General features: G+C 42.2%; 1 protein-coding gene across 2 annotated transcripts in view; it reads left to right on the top strand.

Annotated features, from left to right (window-relative positions):
• The window catches only part of EIF2AK3 (eukaryotic translation initiation factor 2 alpha kinase 3), a 48487-nt gene that overhangs the window by 18856 nt on the left and 8736 nt on the right, over positions 1–20895 (top strand). The window contains exons 3-13 of one of the 2 annotated variants that reach the window (XM_065661750.1): positions 5527–5721; positions 9131–9261; positions 11280–11514; positions 11763–11925; positions 13171–13308; positions 13787–13909; positions 14492–14712; positions 15044–15156; positions 16155–16277; positions 17477–17626; positions 18835–19603. In XM_065661750.1, the coding sequence (XP_065517822.1) occupies positions 5527–5721; positions 9131–9261; positions 11280–11514; positions 11763–11925; positions 13171–13308; positions 13787–13909; positions 14492–14712; positions 15044–15156; positions 16155–16277; positions 17477–17626; positions 18835–19603 (2361 nt within the window). Of the gene's footprint in view, positions 1–5526; positions 5722–8499; positions 8614–9130; positions 9262–11279; positions 11515–11762; positions 11926–13170; positions 13309–13786; positions 13910–14491; positions 14713–15043; positions 15157–16154; positions 16278–17476; positions 17627–18834; positions 19604–20895 lie in introns of those variants that run through there. The other variant, XM_065661760.1, reaches the window with a different exon arrangement.

Here is a 20895-nt window from a genome sequence, read left to right as displayed (position 1 = left end):
AGGTCTCAGTTTACTGTTTGAAAACCACAGGCTGAAATGTTAGGAAAACATAAAGACATAACACTTCCTATTGTAAGGAAAATGTTTCACCTCTGCTTAGTTATTTCCCTGGAGTTATTGGAAAGTTCAGCCCTCTGAGGATGCTAATATTGACTGGTCTGGCACCAGGCTTGTGTCAGATGTGTCTGCCTACAAGCAGGCTTGATTTTTGATTCATATGATAAAGAGCGTTAGGCATGGGAAATGAATGTCACACTGTTAAACAGCTCAGGGAGGCTCTAATACTTCAGCTTGTTTTGATCTCTGTTTACACACTGTTTCCTTCCTTTATTCCTTTTCTCCCCACCGCTTTAACCCAGCAGCTTTCTTCCTGCACCCATCAACCTGCCGTGGAACCTCATCATATACAGTGCCCTCCTTTCCAGTAAAGTCTAGACAGCAAATTCCCTGGTAGCATATGCCATTTCGGATCGTTATGCCTCTTTGCCTTTTTTTTTTTTTGTGAAGGCTTTTTAGTAACTGCATTACCTCACCCGTCGGCCTGGAGATTGAGCAGCCAGCGCTGCTGATAGGGCTGCGGCACCCCGCGCCGAGCCAATGGAGAACTTCAGCTTCAAACTCTTCACCAGCAAAAGAGCAGCGTCTCATTTAGGGCTCGAGAGTTAATGTGGGGTTGGGTTTGTGTGGTTTTATTTTTTTTCAAGTGTTACTTCTGAAAGACAAGCCACTTAACAATTATGTGCCATATTGCTGACCAGTGAAGCTGAACAAATAGCTATTTACATTGACAGATCAGAGGAATGTGTAAGTGCATCGTGGTAACCTACATTTTCTGTGCCAAGAGATTTGCAGCTGACTGCCTGGGTGACTCACTCCTTGGATTAGGAGATGAGGTAATGCTTTTCAGATACAGGGTGATGTCATTCCTTTACCTGAGCTGCATGCCGATGCTAGTTCCTAGTACTTTCAAGGAAAGTCCCTTTGCTGATTCTGATGTACTAGAGAATGAGCTGCATAACTCAGACAGGGGTTGTTATTATTAATGGCTTTCTCAAGCCTCTGGCAAAAACTGCTCTTTAAAACGTGGCTACAAATGCTTTTTGTTATGTGGGCACCTACAACTATGCACATTTGCATACCTGCCCCATGCTTCAGACGAAGCTGTCTTAGTAAAAAAGACCTTTGTGGTAATCAGGTGCAGTCCCTTGTCAGTACCGTGTCACGTAATCCCATTTATAGATAGATTCATCTGAAAAGGTGATTTCCCACCCAACTGTTCTGTTTCTGTTGTGAAATACCACCTTTGTGATGGTTAGTAACCCAAAAATCTAGTTTGCACTTACAACCAGTTTAATCCCATCTGCTTGTACTCTGGCATTGCTTTTCAGTGCAATAGCTCGTTCTGCTGCCCGTGTTCTCTTTCCTAATGTGTTCACTGACACCAGTTGTGTCTTTTCTCAGCCTTTCTTTCCCAATGTCGTGCAGGACGTGCTGCTCCCTTGGGCACCCTCAAGGTTGGGAACACAAGCAGGTAATCAGCAGAGCTGACTGAAACAGTCTCGTCTGTCCTATGCAGCTTGTGGGGACCAAGGGTTTAACAGATGAGCAGGCAGTGCCCAGTGTCTGGAAACATTTGAAGGCATACAAGCCATGACCTCATTTGATCCATATCTTGGGAGTACACAGTGTGTTTTGCTGAGTGAGCTTCATGTGTGTCGGGAATTTGGGGGTGTGATTCCCAGAAATGGTCAATATGTTGTCTGTTGTTTCTAGTGGATAATCTCATACTCAGGCCATGGAGCAAGAGCTCTGGGACAAGGGAAATGCTTAAGGTGATGTGTGTCATGTTGTCCCCAGAGCTTGCAGAGTTACCCACTGAGTCTCCCTTGCTCAACGGGGATTCCTGGGCAGTTTGCGCCTCCTGTCTTCACAAACTGATGGGGTCGTCTAGCTCTTTTGGCGTACCACATTACAGATCCATTGCAGTTGTAGCTTCCAGCAAGTGTATCTGAAAGTCTGAACTTGCGGGTGGCTGTCCGTCTGCCATTGGCACATGTCTGGTTTGACCACACTGTAGGAATTGATGGCCAGTAGAATTTATTCAGGATCTGACTTAAAGTCAGTTGGTGGCTGTGATTGCCAGGCTTGGGCTCTGTGTGCTCGATCACTGATACAAGAACTGGTTTAGCTTTTGTATGTTTGGAAAGCTGCTTATGAAAATAACCTTTGCTGTTAATTCTTATTTCTATATGGAGCATCTCATATTGCTGGGGGTGAGCATGGGCCTCCAAACTACTTCCAGGTGTGTGGACCACATACAGGAAGAAACTTTACAGAGGGTTTAGAATCATAGAATAGTTAGGGTTGGAAAGGACCTTAAGATCATCCAGTTCCAACCCCCCTGCCATGGTCAGGAAAACCTCACACTAAACCATGTCGTCCAAAGCTGTGTCCAACCTGGCCTTGAACACCACCAGGGATGGAGCATTCACAACTTCCTTGGGCAACCCATTCCAGTGCCTCACCACCCTAACAGGAAAGAATTTCCTCCTTATATCCAATCTAAACTTCTGTTTAAGTTTGAACCCATTACCCCTTGTCCTGTCACTACAGTCCCTAATGAAGAGTTCCTCTCCAGCATCCTTCAGATACTGGAAGGCTGCTCTGAGGTCTCCACGCAGCCTTCTCTTCTCCAGGCTGAACAGCCCCAACTTTCTCAGCCTGTCTTCATACAGGAGGTGCTCCAGTCCCTGATCATCCTCGTGGCCTCCTCTGGACTTGCTCCAACAGTTCCATGTCCTTTGTATGTTGAGGACACCAGAACTGCACACAGTGCTGCAAGTGGGGTCTCACGAGAGCAGAGTAGAGGGGCAGGATCACCTCCTTCAACCTATTAATGCAAAGTAACAGCTGCACAGGCTAAAAGTTGTCATCAAAATGATGCATTTCTGAAAGAATATATTACAAAACGGATTTATGGTATTACTGCTGTGTGTTGAAAGTTTTACCGAGACACTCCACCATGGTTACAGCTGCAACTTTGGCACTGGCATCTTTTGTTTTTCAAAGGGTGTTTTCCAAAATCCGCGTGCCTTTGTGTCTCAGGATCACAAGGCTGCTCTTGAGTAGGAATGTTTGTGTAAACCTTACTTGTTTGCTTTATTTTTCCACTGATCAGGTGATTTCTACAAATGACCCCTCCCCACACAAGTTCTTGCCTTTTTCGTTGGTTTATTTCTGTAAGTGGATGTATAGAGCTCTGTGTGTGTATTTTTCCTCCCCAACAGTAGACCATAATGCAACTTTTCTTGTGCATCGCAGATCTCATGCAATGGTTGTTTGGCCTTTTTTTTGCCATAAAGTAAATACTTGGGTGGGAAAGGGCATACCTCATTTTGCTTTGAGAAGAGCTTTGCAGCTGCTCTCAGGGGTTTATTTTGATCATCTATTCAATTATACTTTGTGCTCCTGAGAGGAGATTTTATTGTCAGTCTTCATGAGGCTCCTCAAAGCCAGGGTTGGATCCTTCAGGGATATTCAATACAGCCATCAACACTGTCAGGTAACTTGCCTAATTTTTCTCTCTGAATGAGGTGCAAGAAGAGGTATTAGTCACAACATGCACACATGTACAAGAGCTGTCTTTCCCTCCCTGTTCAGGTGAATCCCAACTTTGCTTAATGCTATTTGCTCATCTGTGACCCAGTTAGAGAAATAAAAAGTTTCATGTTAGAGAGAGTTTTAATCATGCAGATGTGGTTTCAGATCCTCACAGTGGTTCAGAAATAATAACCAGAAACCTTCTGGATCTTTTGTAGGGCTTTGTAATGCACATCTGTGCCTTGCAGTCTGAGCAGGAGTATTTTGTTTGAAGTGACTAATATGCATGTACCAGAAGTAGCCTTTAAGTCCCAATGTGTAAAGTCTCTGAATTTAATGTAATTACATTGTAGGATAGTGCCCAAATGAACAGGGGTTCTGCAAAAGCATTAAAATCTTCCATGTTAATCCATATCCTCAAAAGCTAAGATCATGTGGATTACAGTTCCTCACTGCTGTTGAGGGGCACAGCCACTGTGGCTCCACAGTATTAGTTATGGTCTATCATGCTGATAATGAGTTTCTTAATAAGTCCCTTAGTACTCATTGACAATGACTCATGCTTCCGAACTAGGATCTCCTTGAAAATCTCAGCGTAATGGATGAGATGCTGTATGCTGGGGAAGATGATTTTTGACTTATGTGTTTAAGAAAAAGCCAGGCAGGTTTTAAAGAAACAGTGTATTTAAACATAAGGAATTCTGGGGAGAAGATAGGTTGGACTGTCTGGAAAGGCAAAGGTGAAATGTGAGCTCTGGTCCCAATGGTAACTGCACTTTCTGCTTTACAGGAGGATATTCTGGAGTAGTCTTTAATGGCAAAAGAGTTCACAAACAGCCTCAGATCTTCATTTAAAACTAAATTTGGTCTCCTAATCTAACAAGAGTAACTAATTCTGTGCTTAGCAGTAAACTAGCCTGGGGAAAAAGCAGCAACGAAGTAGAACTTTACCTCCAATGCAACTGTCTTGAAACTATCACAGAGACTCTGCAAACTTGCACTTTAACCAGTGACTGTCTCTTCAAGAATGCTTTTCTCCCTGTAACATATTTTCAGCAGTTGGATGAATGCTAATCTGTCATCTGATTGAGTTTGAAAATGTTTTGTTTAAAGTGGAAGAAGTGTCACATACTGAACTGTTTGGTTTTGTGGTGGTTTTTTTTTTAACTAAGAAGAGTGAAATATGGATTTGATTTGAATGCCTGAAACTTTTCTGTCTTCAGTATAATTTTGAAATACAATACTCTGGGTTATGAAACCATAAAATAAAATCATAGAATCATCACAGACTGGTTTGTGTTGGAAGGGACCTTAAAGATCATCCAGTTCCAAGCCCCTGCCACGGGCAGGGGCACCTTCCACTAGAGCAGCTTGCTCCAAGCCCCTGTGTCCAACCTGGCCTTGAGCACTGCCAGGGATGGGGCAGCCCCAGCTTCTCTGGGCACCCTGTGCCAGCGCCTCAGCACTCTCACAGGGAAGAGCTTCTGCCTAAGAGCTTATCTCAGTCTCCCCTCGGGCAGGTTCAAGCCATTCCCCTTGGCCTGTCCCTACAGGCCCTTGTCCAAAGCCCTTCTCCAGGTTTCCTGGAGCCCCTTCAGGTGCTGGAGCTGCTCTAAGGTCTCCCCTTAAGGAGCCTTCTCTTCTCCAGGCTGAACCAGCCCAGCTTTCTCAGTCTAGCTCTATATGAGAGCTGCTTTCATCCTCGCAGCATCTCTGTGGCCGCCTCTGGACTTGCTCGAGCAGATCCATGTCTGTCTTGTGTTTGAGGCACCATGCTGAATCCATTGCTCCAGAAGGGAACTCAAAAGAGACTGGGATATAATGCACTCTGCTTCCTTATACAGTGTTTCTGTTTCCATTTGTGATCTGTGTGTTTTGATAAAATTGTGGTTAAATGGTAGCTAACCATCCATTCAACTGTTTTAGGTATTTGGAAATAAGATGATAATCCCTTCCTTGGATGGGGACCTATTCCAGTGGGATCGGGACCGAGAGAGCATGGAAGCAGTTCCTTTCACAGTTGAATCTCTTCTTGAGTCATCCTACAAATTTGGTGAGGACGTTGTCTTAGTCGGGGGAAAGTCTTTGACAACCTATGGCCTGAGCTCATACTCAGGGAAGGTAAGAGCCTGAAAGTTGCCTTGTGTATGTGTGTTCTAAGCATTGTCTTGCAAATAGGTTGCTCTTGAGATTTAAACTGCAGCACAGCTCCAGCATGGCACGAAAGAGCAGAATCTGAGCTTCTTGTGCAACAAATGCAGTGGGATGGAGGAAGTTTAACAGTGCAATTAGATGATGTGTTTGAACCTGCAAGTTCCTGCTGTATCCCCTGTGCTGCCTTGAGCACATCTCACTCTTTGCTAAGCTGATTCAGCTTGCTAACCCAACAGAAAACTTCAGTTTTGATTGGATTAGTTTTCTGCTGGGTTAGCTGTAGCTTAGCCAGGGGTTGGGCAGTGCCACAGCCAGCACAAGGGGAGGGACAGGGGTTTTGTAAGTAGAGGTGAATGAGGGGAAAACAAATAAGGATGACTCCTTTCTACCAAGCCGCAAGAAGAGTTCAGCTTTGTCATATAGCTCTGCTTGAAGTAGACTTTGCTGTTCAGCGTATCAAAGAAGGCTTTAAGTGACACGCTTTTTCACAACTGATTTCAGATTTCTCCACAAATAGAGAAAACAAGAAAAACATTCGTCATGTGCAAGAGTTTAATACTTGTAGTTATTGTCAGCGAGTTTACTATCTCTTGGGAGAAGTTCTCCTTATGTTTTAAAGTCATACACAGAAGTTATAAATTACTTGCTGTCTGACTAGATCAGAAAGTACTTTTCTTCTGAAATCCATTGGTTAAAAGTCGTGTATTTTGAAGAAATGTAGAATCAAAACTGGCTAGAAAACACACAGGAATAAATTTCATTACTCGAAGTCCTAGAACTGACATCCCCCTCCACCTTAAGGTCAGATGTCATTAAAATGTTTGTAGATGCTTTTTGCAGTGAAAAACCATACATTTGCTAAATCAGAAAGGTGGGTGCAGTTTAAAACAAGTTAAAAAAAAAATTAACTTTAAAAATGTTAAACTTCCAATATTTGCTTTCCACAAACTCAGGTTGGGGGGGGGGGGGTTCATTTTGACCATACTTTTTAATGTTGAACACTTCTCTGGCATGGTGTGGAGTGATAACTCATGGTAAAAGAGTACAGATCCATAACAAGAGTTCATGAAATCATTTTCATTTGTTCATTGCTAGCAGAGGGCACTTGTTAAAAGTTTGGGCGGTCTGTTGTCCGTGAGTTGGAGATCATAGAATGGTTTGGGTCGGAAAGGACCTTAGCATCATCCAGTTCCAACCCCCTGCCACGAGCAGGGACACCTCACACTAGACACTCACACTTGACAGTGGGATTGAGTGCGCCCTCAGCAAGTTTGCTGATGACACCAAGCTGTGTGGTCTGGTTGATATGCTGGAGGGAAGAGATGCCATCCAGAGGGACCTCAACACGCTTGTGAGGTGGGCTGATGCCAACCTTATGAAGTTCAACCACGACAAGTGCAAGGTCCTACACCTGGGTCGGAGCAATCCCAGGCACAGCTACAGACTGGGCAAAGAAGAGATTCAGAGCAGCCCTGCAGAGAAGGACTTGGGGGTGCTGGTCGATGAGAAAATGAACATGAGCCGTCTGCAGTGTGCGCTCGCAGCCCAGAAAGCCAACCGTATCCTGGGCTGCATCAAAAGGAGCGTGACCAGCAGGTCGAAGGAGCTGATCCTGCCCCTCTACTCTGCTCTTGTGAGACCTCACCTGGAGCATTGTGTGCAGTTCTGGTGTCCTCAGCATAAAAAGGACATGGAACTGCTGGAACAAGTCCAGAGGAGGCCACGAGGATGATCAGGGGACTGGAGCACCTCCCGTGTGAAGATAGGCTGAGGAAGTTGGGGCTGTTCAGGCTGGAGAAGAGAAGGCTGCGTGGAGACCTCAGAGCAGCCTTCCAGTACCTGAAGGGGGCCTATGGGAATGCTGGAGAGGCACTCTTCATTAGGGACTGTAGTGACAGGACAAGAGGTAACAGGTTAGAACTTAAACAGGGGAAGATTAGATTTGATATACAAAAGAAATTCTTTCCTGTTATGGTGGTGAGGCACTGAAATGGGTTGCCCAGGGAGGTTGTGAATGCTCCATCCCTGGCAGAGTTCAAGGCCAGGTTGGATGAAGCCTTGTGTGGGATGGTTTAGTGTGAGATGTCCCTGCCCATGGCAGGGGGGTTGGAGCTAGATGATCTTGAGGTCCTTTCCAACCCAAACTATTCTATGATTCTATGGTTCTATACCATGTCACCCAAGGCCCTGTCCAACCTGGCCTTGAACACTGCCAGGGATGGAGCATTCACATCCTCCCTGGGCAACCTGTTCCAGTGCCTCACCATCCTTACAGGGAAAAACTTCTTCCTTAGATCTAACCTGAACTTTTCCTGTTTCAGTTTGAGCCCATCACCCCATGTCCTATTGCTTTGGTCCCTAATGAAGAGTCCCTCCCCAGCATCCTTATAGCCCCCCTTCAGATACTGGAAGGCTGCTATGAGGTCTCCATGCAGCCTTCTCTTCTCCAGCCTGAACAGCCCCAACTTCCTCAGCCTATCTTCATACAGGAGGTGCTCCAGTCCCCTGATCATCCTCGTGGCCTCCTCTGGACTTGTTCCAACAGTTCCATGTCCTTTTTATGCTGAGGACACCAGAACTGCACACAATGCTCCAGGTGAGGTCTCACAAGAGCAGAGTAGAGGGGCAGGATCACCTCCTTCGACCTGCTGGTCACGCTGCTTTTGATGCAGCCCAGGATACGGTTGGCTTTCTGGGCTGCAAGCGCACACTGAAGCCGGCTCATGTTCATTTTCTCTTTGGCAGTATGACGTTGATTCAGACTTCCTGCAAATGTGTTCAGCTCCCTTTTCAAAACACCGTTGCCCATATAATCCAAATTGTGTTTGAGATTGGGACTGTTTAAAAGTCTGTTTGACTGTGAGTGTTAAATGAGTTCTTCTTTCCCCTTTAATAGCTGTCAAGGCAAAGGGGGGGGAAGGTTCTGCACTGTTTTGTAGAAATCAGTAGTACTTCATTTGAAGCTAATAGAGCTATGCTGAGACAGCCATGGCACAAAAGCAGAATTGTGCTGTAGGTCTTGCAGACATGTTCTTTTGATGCTCATAGAAACAGTGGGAAAGAGAGATCTAAAATTTTTGCTATTAGAAGTAGAAATATGTGCAAAGTATAGTCCATAGGTACTCAAAATAGCCCAAACTTTAGACGTGCTGTAATCTTTTGAAAAGCCTATTTTTTAAAAGCCCTTATCTCTTAAGCCAGGCTTTTCAACATCCCTTAAGTCAAGCGTTTAACATCACAGGGTTCTAAATTGCCTGTGAACCAAAAACATTTTGTCAGGATTGTTAGCTTTGAATATTGCTGTTGATTACATTGGGTTGTCTTGAAGTTCTTCAGAACTTGGAAGCAAGTGTGAGTCTCTTGCCCTGTCTCTTAGGTGAAGTACATCTGCTCAGCTATGGGCTGTCGCCGGTGGGATGATGATGAAACCGAGCAGGAAGAGACCCTTCTATTACACCGAACCCAGAAAACAGTCCGTGCTGTTGGGCCACGCAGTGGCAATGAAAAGTAAGTGTGAGAGTTGTCCAGAGACAATCCAGTAGTTCTTAATACATAATGTTTTAAGGACTTGACCTTCTTTTTACTCTCCTTAGACTAGGATTGCACAAGGGAGTTTAGGTTGTTAACCAAAGGAATGCATGAGATGGTTGGCTACTACCTCACCCCTTTGCTCTCAGTGCTTTTGTAAATTGCCTTGAACTTCAGTGTTCTATCTGATTAAATAGAAAAGACGGGTGCACATTTATTTCTCTAAATCAAAATTTGCTTTCCTTGTCTTTGCACCCCTTAAAGCAGCTTGTCACTGCTCTGCTGCACAGGGCAAATGTCACTAAGGTTTGTTCTAACTCTTTGTACAAAAGGAGACAGTTTAAAAGTCTTCTTATGACCTACTGATTCAATTGTAAATTCTTCACCTACTCATGGTAACTCTCACTTTTCTATACTTGATGCCTTTAGCTTTCATTTTAAGTTGATATTTTAACATGTATTCAGTCTTCTTACTTTTTTTAGCCCCATTCTTAAATCCACTTTGTTCATTTCACAACGTAGGTGGTCTGTTCTTTACAAGCTGTGGAGACTTGTGATTCAGTCTGTGACTTCCCCAGTGCTGTCACTTGGAAGTCTGAATACATCAAGATTTCTATAAAAACACAGACATGTATCTTACTAAAAAAACCCAGCAAAACCCACTTCATCAAATACAGGTTTAAAAGTCTGGTTGTCATACAGAGATACAATCACAGCCCAACGATTTAGTGGAAAAATAGTCATTCCCTGTTCCCCTGCTCCCTCTTCTGTTTGCAGCAGGATTTGACAGGTTGTGCATCTGTAATCTATCAGTGAGAACCTAATCAGAGCTCAAATAGATTAGCAGATTGAATGTGTGGAAAGAGAAATCCTGGGTCCTGCGGTTCTTGGAGACTTAAATCGGCAGGGAAAGGCATGTCATGAAAATGTGCTTTTCCTTGGTGCATCTCTTTCAAAACACATCTTGTGCACCAAGAACAGAGATGCTTTCCTGGTGGACACAGTATGGCTACTATAGGATTTACAGGGGGTTTAATCCAAAGAAAGAACAACTTCTGATAAATCAACTGAATCTAAAATAAATTCCTTAAGGAGACAATTTGGACTCCTGGTGCCTGCCAGACTGGTACTAAGAAACTTTGAGTGCCCAAGCGTACTATTCATGAAGTATTTTACCCCTGCTAGCTGTTCAAGACACAAACTTGCCATCCTTTCCCACCTTTATCCTCTCTAAAATGCTGGGCTATATCATGGGGAAAAAAGAGAAAATAATTATTCTTCTTGAGAATAATGTTCAGTTTCTGCCCTAATTTGTTGGTTTAGAAAAATTATAGAGCTTTTGGCTACACAAGACAACTGTTCCTTATACCGTTGTCCTTTTTTGGTGTCAACCTATGGGGCATGAGCGGTCCTGGTTTCATGAAGTGCTTGTCAAAGAGCTCCTATGTTAGGCTGTGTGTGGGATTAAAATAAGAGAAGAAGCATTGTCTCTCCCTCATAGTGAAAAACCTTACATGCCAAATTAAATATGCTTTAGTAATGAAGAGAAATATGTCTTGTGTAGAATGCTGCTTCTTAAATCATAGAATGGTTTGGGTTGGAAAGGACTTTAAGATCATCCAGTTCCAGCCCCCTGTCATCGGAAGGGATGTCTTCTTGTTGCTACATGTTTTCCTGCTAAACAAACCCAACTGTACTGCTTCATGATTTAAACTGCCCTCTGTATATACAAAGCTTTTAATGCCACTGGACCTACTTCACTTGCTCTTTCTCAACTCCCCCTTCATGCTGGACAAGATTTCTCTGTTTGTTTGGTTTGTATTCGGGATTAGTACTCCCCCTCCTGGTACAGTTGTGTTCATCTGACAATCTGAGAGTTAACTGTGAAAATATGGGTAAAAGACAGGTAATTCAGTTTGAGTCTTCTGAATGGGGGATTTGGGGCTGCCTTGGAATATATAAGTTGTTTCTACAAAGTTTTTCTCTCTTTCTGTAAGGTGGAACTTCAGTGTTGGTCACTTTGAGCTGCGCTATGTCCCAGATATTGAAACCAGAGCGGGATACATTGAGAGCAATTTTAAATCGAATATGAACAAAGAAGAAACAAAAATCATTTCAGAGGTGGATGAGCAGGAAGCTATGATGAAAGACACAGTGATAAAGGTCTCAGTAGCTGACTGGAAGGTGATGGCTTTTAACAAACGAGGAGGACATCTGGAATGGGAATACCAGGTAGGGAAAAAGACGGAGTATTAAATGTTATAAAAGCAGACCTTGTGCAGCATCATAGATGTTGTGTTTTATGTTGGGTTTCAGGTGCTTTGTAAAGAACACACGTCTGCTTGCACTTTTTTTAACTGAAAATCTGACTTTGAGCTGCTATATCTAAAAAAAGGAATTAAGCACATTGGTTATCATTAGTTATATATAATATCTAGTTATTACAACATTAATGTTCCAGTTCCCTCTCTCTTCTTCAGTTTTGCACTCCAATTGCTTCTGCATGGCTGGTTAAGGATGGCAAAGTAATTCCAATCAGTCTGTTTGATGACACAAGTTACACTGCGAACAATGAAGTACTGGAAGATGAAGAAGATCTTGTGGAAGCTGCCAGGGGAGCCACAGAATCCAGTGTCTATTTGGGTGAGACATAGACTGCAGCATTGTCTGTAGTAAAAGGTTACTCTTTTCTCTGTTGAGGTTGTAGTAAAGCAGATCTTTCTGTACTGGTAGATTACAGTTAAGAGGAGCTGCAACATGTGCAGTTTGATACTCTGTATAATGAAGGCCCTTTAACTTAACCCACATTGCTTTATAAGGCCCCCAGATTTAACATATATATCCCTGAAAGGCACCTTGACTTGATATAGAGACTTTGACAGAGTAGAGATGTGTTTTCATCTCTTCCTAGTCTGCTCTGGTCATCTTTGCTGTTGTCATTCAAAGGCAAGAGTTCTGTGTACCCATTTTAGAAGGTACAGTATACCTTTGGCTATGGCAGAATTAATATCTATCTGAGTGTTTAGCCTCAACAGTGATAGTTAAAAGATTGATTTCTTTTTTCCCATTTTCCCCTCTTTTTAAAAATAAAAACATTTCAAAACCATGAATCTTTTCCATTTGGATTCCAAAATGTTCACTGCTTTGTACTTTCAGTACATTGGAGATGATAGAAAGTCTTGCAACTTTTAAATATAGGGTTATAGCTAACACTCTAGCTGCTTCTTAAGCAATAAGCAATATCTCCCTCCAGCCCACTAATTTGTCACATTGATTTTTTCCCTGTATGCTGATTACAGTAACTTAGCATGAAGAAATTTCAGTTAAGGTTTTGTGTGACTAAGTTTTCATCCAGCTGTCAGAATTCATTTGATGTGGTTTGTGATAATTTGAAATAGAGTGGCCCCAGGTCCTCCTTCGTCTCTGGGACGTAAACGTGCCTTGGTTTGCTAATACTGTGTTTGCCTTAGCCTTTTCCTATAATTCTTTACACCTTGTAGCCTTCCTCTTAGTGGTTACACAAAGAAGCCAGGTGGAAACCTTCTTGGGAATGGCTTGTGAGGAGTAATCTGTACCAGCATTAACAAGGGAAGTTTGAAAGAAGTCTTACCTATGCAAAGCCCAAGCTGCTTTATAGCTCTTAAAATTGCTGGAATTCTTCTGTAGCACCAGCTCTCCAACAGTGAAAAGTAGATGTTCCTATCTCTTGCTTTTTGAGAGTAGAGGGAACATACTGCTTGAATTCACCCACCCTATTAAGAGTCAGTATCTCAGGTTCTCAGAATATAAAGAAATATGTTCAACCATGTATTTTAACTGGACAGTTTTATTCCAGGCATGAAGAGAACTTAACCTTAAGACTAATGTGCTCTCTGGTTTATTACTCAGGTATGTACAGGGGCCAGTTGTATCTCCAGTCATCTGTCAGAATTTCTGAGAAATTCCCCACAAACCCAAAGGCTCTGGAGTCCAGGAATGATAACGCAATTACTCCACTTCCCAAAATCAAATGGAAACCTTTAATCCGTACGTAACAATTGAGAGTTTTGTTTGCTGTCTTAACTCTGAAAAGACAGGACATTGTTCTGATTTCCAGCATGTTTCAAACTAGTCCAGTGTTTCCAGCTGCAAACCAGTTCAGGAACTCTGTGCTTTATTAATTGTTTATCCTGTTCTAATCTAATATTTAATGTCTTTTTTTCTTGTACTATGGATTTGACAGGATCTTTTTTAATAATGAATAATTGGGCCTTCTAAAAGAGGAAGAAGTTTTTTACAGTGATGTGAATATGATTGAATTACTTGTCCAAAAATAGTATTTTGGCAAGGGGGAGTGGTGATAAGTAGCTGTTAACTGAAAATCCCTTTCTTAATGTTTCCTTGCTTTGATTCTGACAATCTGGTCCAAGAGATGTTTTCTAAGATTATGCCATTGGAATTCTCATTAAAATAATATCAAATAATATAAGTATTCAGCTCAGAAAACTGTCTTTTCTATGCTTAGATTCTCCTTCCAGGACTCCAGTGTTGGTGGGGTCTGATGAGTTTGATAAGTGTCTCAGCAATGACAAGTATTCTCATGAAGAGTACAGTAATGGAGCACTTTCAGTTCTGCAGTATCCATATGGTAGGTGGAAGTTCCAAATGCTGAAGTGTTTCAAATAGCCTAATTTGCCCATTTATTATCTGTGAAATTCAATAAATGGCCATTTGTTTGATCTTAATATGTGTATCTTTTTTATCATTTAATGAACTAGGAAATTACTGCCTAAACTAGGACAGCGAAATGGTGTGTGTACAATTAGTGCCACACAAAGCACTTCAGAGTGCTGGAAATTGCTGTTGCAGAGGTACTGTGTGTACTGCCATTGCCACTGGTGGCTGGTCCAAATGGAAGAAGCTTTTGAATTTGATAACAGTCTATAGAGACTCATCCTGGCAATACAAAGTTTTCCGTATGGAAGATATTCTGGTTTAAAGCTATGAGTGGTCAGGCCTTCCAATGTGGTAAACTTTTGATGTGAGACCTACTTGCCACGGAATCCACAACCTTGATTAACTGAATTTACTATGCGCCATTTAAAGTTATGGGGCACAGAAGCAAAAATACACTGTGTCTATTGAGAAAACCTGTTAATGAGAGCACAAAAATGTTTTGTAGTTACCTACAAGTAAAAATCTATGCCCTCCTTGTGTCTTTTATCCACAGATAACGGTTACTACTTACCCTACTACAAGAGAGAGAGAAACAAACGTAGTACCCAAATCACTGTTGGGTTTTTTGAGGATGCAAATTACAAGAACATTCGTAAAAAAGATCCTGTTCTGCTGCTTCACTGGTGGAAAGAAATTGTTGGCACCATTATCTTTTGCATTGTGGCCACAACTTTTATTGTGCGCAAACTTTTCCATCCCCATCCCTACGGCAGAGTAAGTGCTTGCTTCTGAATCCTAAGTACAAAAGGTGTTACTGCAGCCTTTCCTTTCAGTTTTGAGTCTGCAGTGAGTAGCAGTAAGTTAATAACTACTGAGATGACAGAATCAAAAGCCTAAATTTATTGTTTAATCTATCCATGAAGGCTGTCAGCTGCTATGTATAATTTGTTTAACTGCTTCAGCAAGCATATTAGACTGCTTCAGCCATGCCTGATGTCTTTGGAGATATTTACACTGTGCCATCTCTAAGAGTACAAAGTGGTGTCAAGTACTTAAGGAATTGAATGTGTTTGGTTTTTGTTCTTGTTTTGGCCATCCTTGCTAGCTGCGGAAGGAATCTGAAACACAGTGTCAGACTGATAGCAAATATGAGCCCACTTGTGGAGATGTTAAAGAGAGCAGCTGGAGCGATGTCAAGAACTCTGGATATGTGTCAAGGTGAGCACAGTTCAACGCAACATGTACACGGCTTGTAGTCTATGTGGAGAGAAGAGTAGGTGTTCACTTTTGTACTCTGGTCCTCCAACTTCTCAGGATGATTGGCAACAGGCATAAAGAACCCTGTCACCCATTATTGATGGGAGATTGCAGTTACAATTAGTCTAAGCAACCCCGGGGAGTCTACGGGATACCTGTGATCAGGAATATTGCTCTCCTATTTCGTACTGATACGTAAAATGGATGATTGATTCTTGAAGGTTATGAGTAGTGTTTACTCCCTCTGTTTCTGTATTCATGGATTAAAGTAGAAAAAGGCAATTACAGATGGAAACACAATGCTCTGCAGAGTAGGCAGACTATATTTGGAACACACCTTTGCTCCTGCTGTGAAGGAGTTGGTTAAGACTGAAGGGTATATAGGGAAATGTTAAGATACTCTGGTTAAAATGTGACCATCTGAACATCTGCAACTTACTGCAAGTAAGAATTGGAGTATAGAAAATGAGGAAGAATAAGAAAGAAAATGAGATTCAAGAACAGTGATGTTTCAGAAGGGATGCTTAGAAGACTAGTAGCAGAAATAGGAAATATTTTGGGTGGGGTATTTTGGGGTTATTGTGACTTAAAAAGTACTTAGCTGACACCACTTCTTTTGGGTATAGAAACTTAGGCTACATACTTGTGATCCATGATCCAGTGTGTCCCTAATACTCTGAAAAACTTCTTCAGTTTGTCATGTGTATGCGTAAAGGAACTTGTTGATTATGCCTTTATTCACTGTCTATCACAACCCAGCATCTCAGTCCATTTCTTACGTAGGTAACCATCTGGTTGCCTCAGTGGGTGAACAGGAAAAAAGATAAGAAATGCTTCAAGTGGATTAACATGTTTTGCCTGTACAAAAATACTTCGCTCTTAGTCGTAAGTTATTTTTCTATCTGTACTAATGCATTTTTCTTGTCTATCCTCCCTTCTTCACACCTCCCTTCTCCCAGATATCTAACAGATTTTGAACCAATTCAGTGTCTGGGTCGTGGAGGCTTTGGAGTTGTTTTCGAAGCCAGAAATAAAGTGGATGACTGCAACTATGCTATCAAAAGGATCCGTTTACCTAACAGGTAATGAATGAGTTTGTTGAGATACAGAAGCAATGAATGAATGGTGGGATCCCACCCTACACTGAACCATCTGTTCCCGAACTGATGTCCCAGATATTTCATTAGGATGAATGACATACTTTTTAAGGGGGGGGCTGGCTTAATTTTGGCACCGAGAATTTGGCATGTGCAATCACAGCAGAAGGGTGACCTGCCTGGCTAAAATACTTGCATAGCAGGACACTTGTGAGGATGCTGCGGCTACATGGGAACTCCTTTGATTTCCTTGATGAATAGAGCCTTTGATAACAGGACCAGTTATTTGTAGCACTGTTAATTTGCTTCTCTCCTTCCTCTCCTTACCTTTCCTACTTCACCTTCTCTTTCTTTTCTCTCTCCCTCACCAGCTTTTCTGACTCCATTTGTCCGTTTGTTTCATTTTCTGGTCCCACAACCCCTACCTTTTCTTTCAGTCATAGGTGGTCAAGCCAAGCTGCTGAATTACCCTACACAGAGCTTGCAGCAGTTCCTTTTAGTGGGAGATGGGAGACACTGCTTCTGGATATCTCAAGTTAGAACAGCAACAGGCAGGCCAGTAGAGGGAGGGGGTAAAGCTATCAAATCTAGAATGACTACTTTTTTGAATGCATTAAATAAGTGTGACTATTTAAGATTAAAGGTTTTGTTCAGAAATTTAAGGTAGCCTAAATTATTCTTTTCCAAGCATATGCAAATCCGTTAAATAAAACCATCTGACTTCATTTGATCCAGTTTCAGTCTTAAGAAGAGAGATTATTTACCTCAATAAATAGCAGGCTACTTGCTTTCCTGTGCATAGAATGGAGATAGTCTTTATGCAGTCTCCTTATGTTATGCCAAGTACAAAAGAAATACTAAGGTATTGCTGTCTGTCTTCTTTTGTGTCAGTGTCTTCTACATCCCTGTATGCTATTGCTGTTTAGTGGTGTTTTTTCTATCCTGTAAACAGCTAAGAGCAAGATGAACCTTTTCTTCTCAGTTTTGCTGCCTGTAATTTGAAAAGGGATGACTAAATACTTAGCCATTATGAGCACACACTGCTCCTCCATGCTTCTAACTAAAGGAGTTACTCTGGGGAATTTAAGACATAGCTTTGATTAAATTCCTTTGCAGAAGTTTCTGTACTCTTCTGTTGCTTTATGTGACCACGTCTCTATTTTTCTCCTCACCCCACATTGTAGGGAACTGGCTCGTGAAAAGGTGATGCGAGAAGTCAAGGCCTTGGCTAAGCTTGAGCATCCAGGTATTGTGCGGTACTTCAATGCGTGGCTGGAAGCTCCACCGGAGAGATGGCAAGAAAAGATGGATGAACAGTGGTTAAAAGATGAAAGGTAACTCATGGGGGTTTTTAACAACTGAGTTTGAGGTGGTGCATTGACAGAATTGCAGAACTGGTAGATGATCCAGGAAGATGGAAAGACTGTGTAGGAAAGAGCTGGTTATTAACTTATTGTGTCAACCTTTCAGTTGAAAAAGGTACAAATATTTCACTCTTGTGCATAGTGTCTCTTGATTTATCATAGAACCATAGAATAGTTAGGGTTGGAAAGGGCCTTAAGATCATCAAGTTCCAACCCCCTGGCATGGGCAAGGATGCTTCCCACTAGACCATGTCGCGCAAGGCTGTCATGCAGCCTGACCTTGAGCACTGCCAGGGATGGAGCTTTTACTACTTCTTTGGGCTACTTGTTCCTGTTCCTCACCACCCTCTCTGGACCTTTTTGGGTCCTCTGTTGTGTTAAGGTCCTTCTTTCAGCTTAGGAAGCATCTTGTTCCTAATTTAAATTCTGTCATTGAATCTTCGGGTGGTTGGAAGGTTGAAGCATTGCTACTGTGATTAAGTTTTGAACTTCTGCATCTCTGTCCTCTTTGTTCCTTTGCACTGCTTTCTTCCTTTTTATTGGCTTGGTTTAGATGGATCTGATTCAGTACTCCAGTGCTGCAGTGAATTTATTTTAGCAGAAATAGGAGGGATAATCAGAGTGACTATTTCTAAAGCTTGGTAGGAGTAGGTTAAAAATGGAAAACTGGATAAAGGAGTTGGAGGATGTTAAGAGAAAGGAAAAAGTGGGTGTATTTTAGCTGTTAAAGAATGAGGCCTAATACAAATAATAGTGGTCTCATAATAACATCTTTACACGCCTAATGATTTTAGAATACAGTGACCTTTATATTTCAGGCATCAAATTAACATTTTGCAGCTGTAATTCTGCCAAGGCACTTTAAATAGTCATTGCAATGCATGTTCTATAGGACTAAATTTTTTCCAGCTGAAGATAAGCCTGATTGCACATTGGGAATCCAGGCAGCAGAGCTTGCCAGATCTTCCTTTATCAACACTCAATGAGAAAGAATTATCCTCCTAAGAAAAATGCATGCTAAATCCTGGTTATTAGTGATTCCCACCCTTGGGAGTCATTTGCCATTAGGGTGTGACATGGTTCTCAGAGGTAGCAGTTGTTAAAACCTGGGCTTCTGAACATGCATCTTTAGTGGAATGAAGTTCTGTAGTATTGACCTCTTGATTTTGTTCTTCCAGCACTGACTGGCCACTCAGTTCTCCCAGTCCAATGGATGTCCCATCATTTAAGATCAGAACAGAGCCATTTTCTACAAAGGAGCAAGTTGAAGTTATTGCCACTTCATGGGAGAGGGTAGGGTCTGTGGGAATACCCTGTGGTCAGTTTGATTCATCTGGAAGCCAGTTTTCTCCTCTGGAATTTTCTGAGACAAACAACAGGGACTTACACCAGTCAGAAGATCCACTCTTGAACCTTCAGGACAGTGTCCTTACTGGCTGTGATGTAGAAGACAGCACTATCAACAATAACGAGCTCTGTGACTCCTTGGAAACATGTTCCTCGGCTGTTCCTGTTGTACACCTGAAGGAGGGGACCTCCTCTTCTATCGTGTTTGAGGATTCTGGTTGTGGAAACGCTTCTAGTAAGGAAGATAAAGTCGATGTTTCACGCGGTGAGGGTCTTTCTGAGGAGAAGGCCAAAAGTACAGAGGAATCTGATAGCAAGAAATCTGCTTCAGGAAGTCCCCTCTCTGTTTCTCCACCAAGGCCAACAAGTTTAAGCCTGGACCTTTCTAAAAATATTGCAGAAAAAGTCAAACCCACCTCTCCAAAGGTGTATCTTTACATCCAGATGCAGCTCTGCCGGAAAGAGAACCTTAAAGACTGGATGAGCAGAAGGTGCATGATAGAGGAGAGGGAAAGGACAGAGTGTCTGCAGATATTTCTGCAGATAGCTGAAGCGGTTGACTTTCTGCATAGCAAAGGATTAATGCACAGGGATCTCAAGGTTTGTATTCATAGGTTACTGTAGGAAATGGGTTGGATTTTACTTATTTATTGGCTTGATCATCACTGAATGCTTGAACTCCCAAATTCTGGTTGTCACTGGTTATCTCACTGCCTGTGTCCTGTAGGCAAACGTTCTCAGGTTTAGTACTCTGAGATTATCTTTGGAGCTGTCATTGAATTAAGTGTGCCTGGAGTATCATACAAAGGTCTCTAGTGCTGTAAAATTCCCCAAAGCACATGGATTGACTCACATGGCATCATAGGGTAGCTGTCCCTCCACTGCGTTACAGACTTGAGCATCAGCAGTTCCAAGTTTGGCTGCTCTTGATACAGCCGTGCCAGGCTGTTCAGCTCAATGTTGCGGTCTGCTTTAAACTGAGAGATCATGAGGCTGTGGATACAGGTAACATGATTTTGGGGTGTGGGATTAACATGGCACTGAAGACAAATCCTGCTAAGATAGTTGACTCTTATCAGTGACCTCAGCTTGAGTGTTACAAAAGCTGAGTTAACATCTGTACCATAATGTGGAGGTGCAGTGCTCGAGGAAATAAACATTAATCATTCCTTATTGCAATTAAAGTCTTTCTTACAGCAAGACTTCTTGTACCTGGCACGGATCGGTTGCATTTGGTTTATGGCACTTTTAATTCAGGTTCTTTATACAGGATTGTTCATCTCTGAGCTCTGTGGCAAAACTATTTTGGATCCTGTTCGACCATTTCAAGTGGAGCAGATACTTGGCAGTGTTGAGTGCAGTTGGATTCGATGATCTTTAAAGGTCTTTTCCAACCTAAATGATTCTATGATACTAATTCTGGTATTTTCTGTCTTCTTTCTATAGCAGTACTGCTGAAGAGCAGCATGTTAGAGAAAGTAATAAAGTATTACTGCTGTAGGATTGAAGTGTAAACTGTCTTAGGGTTGAATTCTGAGTCAGTGCCAACTATCACAGTGTGGGTTTCTGAAGGATTCATAATCTTAATGTCTGATAACATCCAGACAGTTAAGACTGGGAAAGCTGGTTTTTTACCTCTGGCATTTAACATAACCAAAGTCAGGAGTAACGTTGTACCTTTCATTTTGCTTCTGATCTTGTGTTAGTGCCTAATCTTGCTGAACTTCCAGCACTGGAAGCATCAGTATGTGTTACCAAATACCACAATTGAATTGAAGAGCACAGCTAAAGTTAGTCTTAGCTCTAAGAAATGGGTTGCTTTTGCCAAATGGTGGAGAGGTAGTTCCTGTTTCTCCTTCCTGCTTTGAGGAGGAATTAGTACCTCCCTCAGT

The sequence above is a fragment of the Lathamus discolor genome, chromosome 1, assembly GCF_037157495.1.
Source record: "Lathamus discolor isolate bLatDis1 chromosome 1, bLatDis1.hap1, whole genome shotgun sequence".
NCBI lineage: Eukaryota > Metazoa > Chordata > Aves > Psittaciformes > Psittacidae > Lathamus > Lathamus discolor.
The sequence above is the reverse complement of the archived record's forward strand: the minus strand, read 5'-3'. Positions and strand labels throughout refer to the sequence as shown.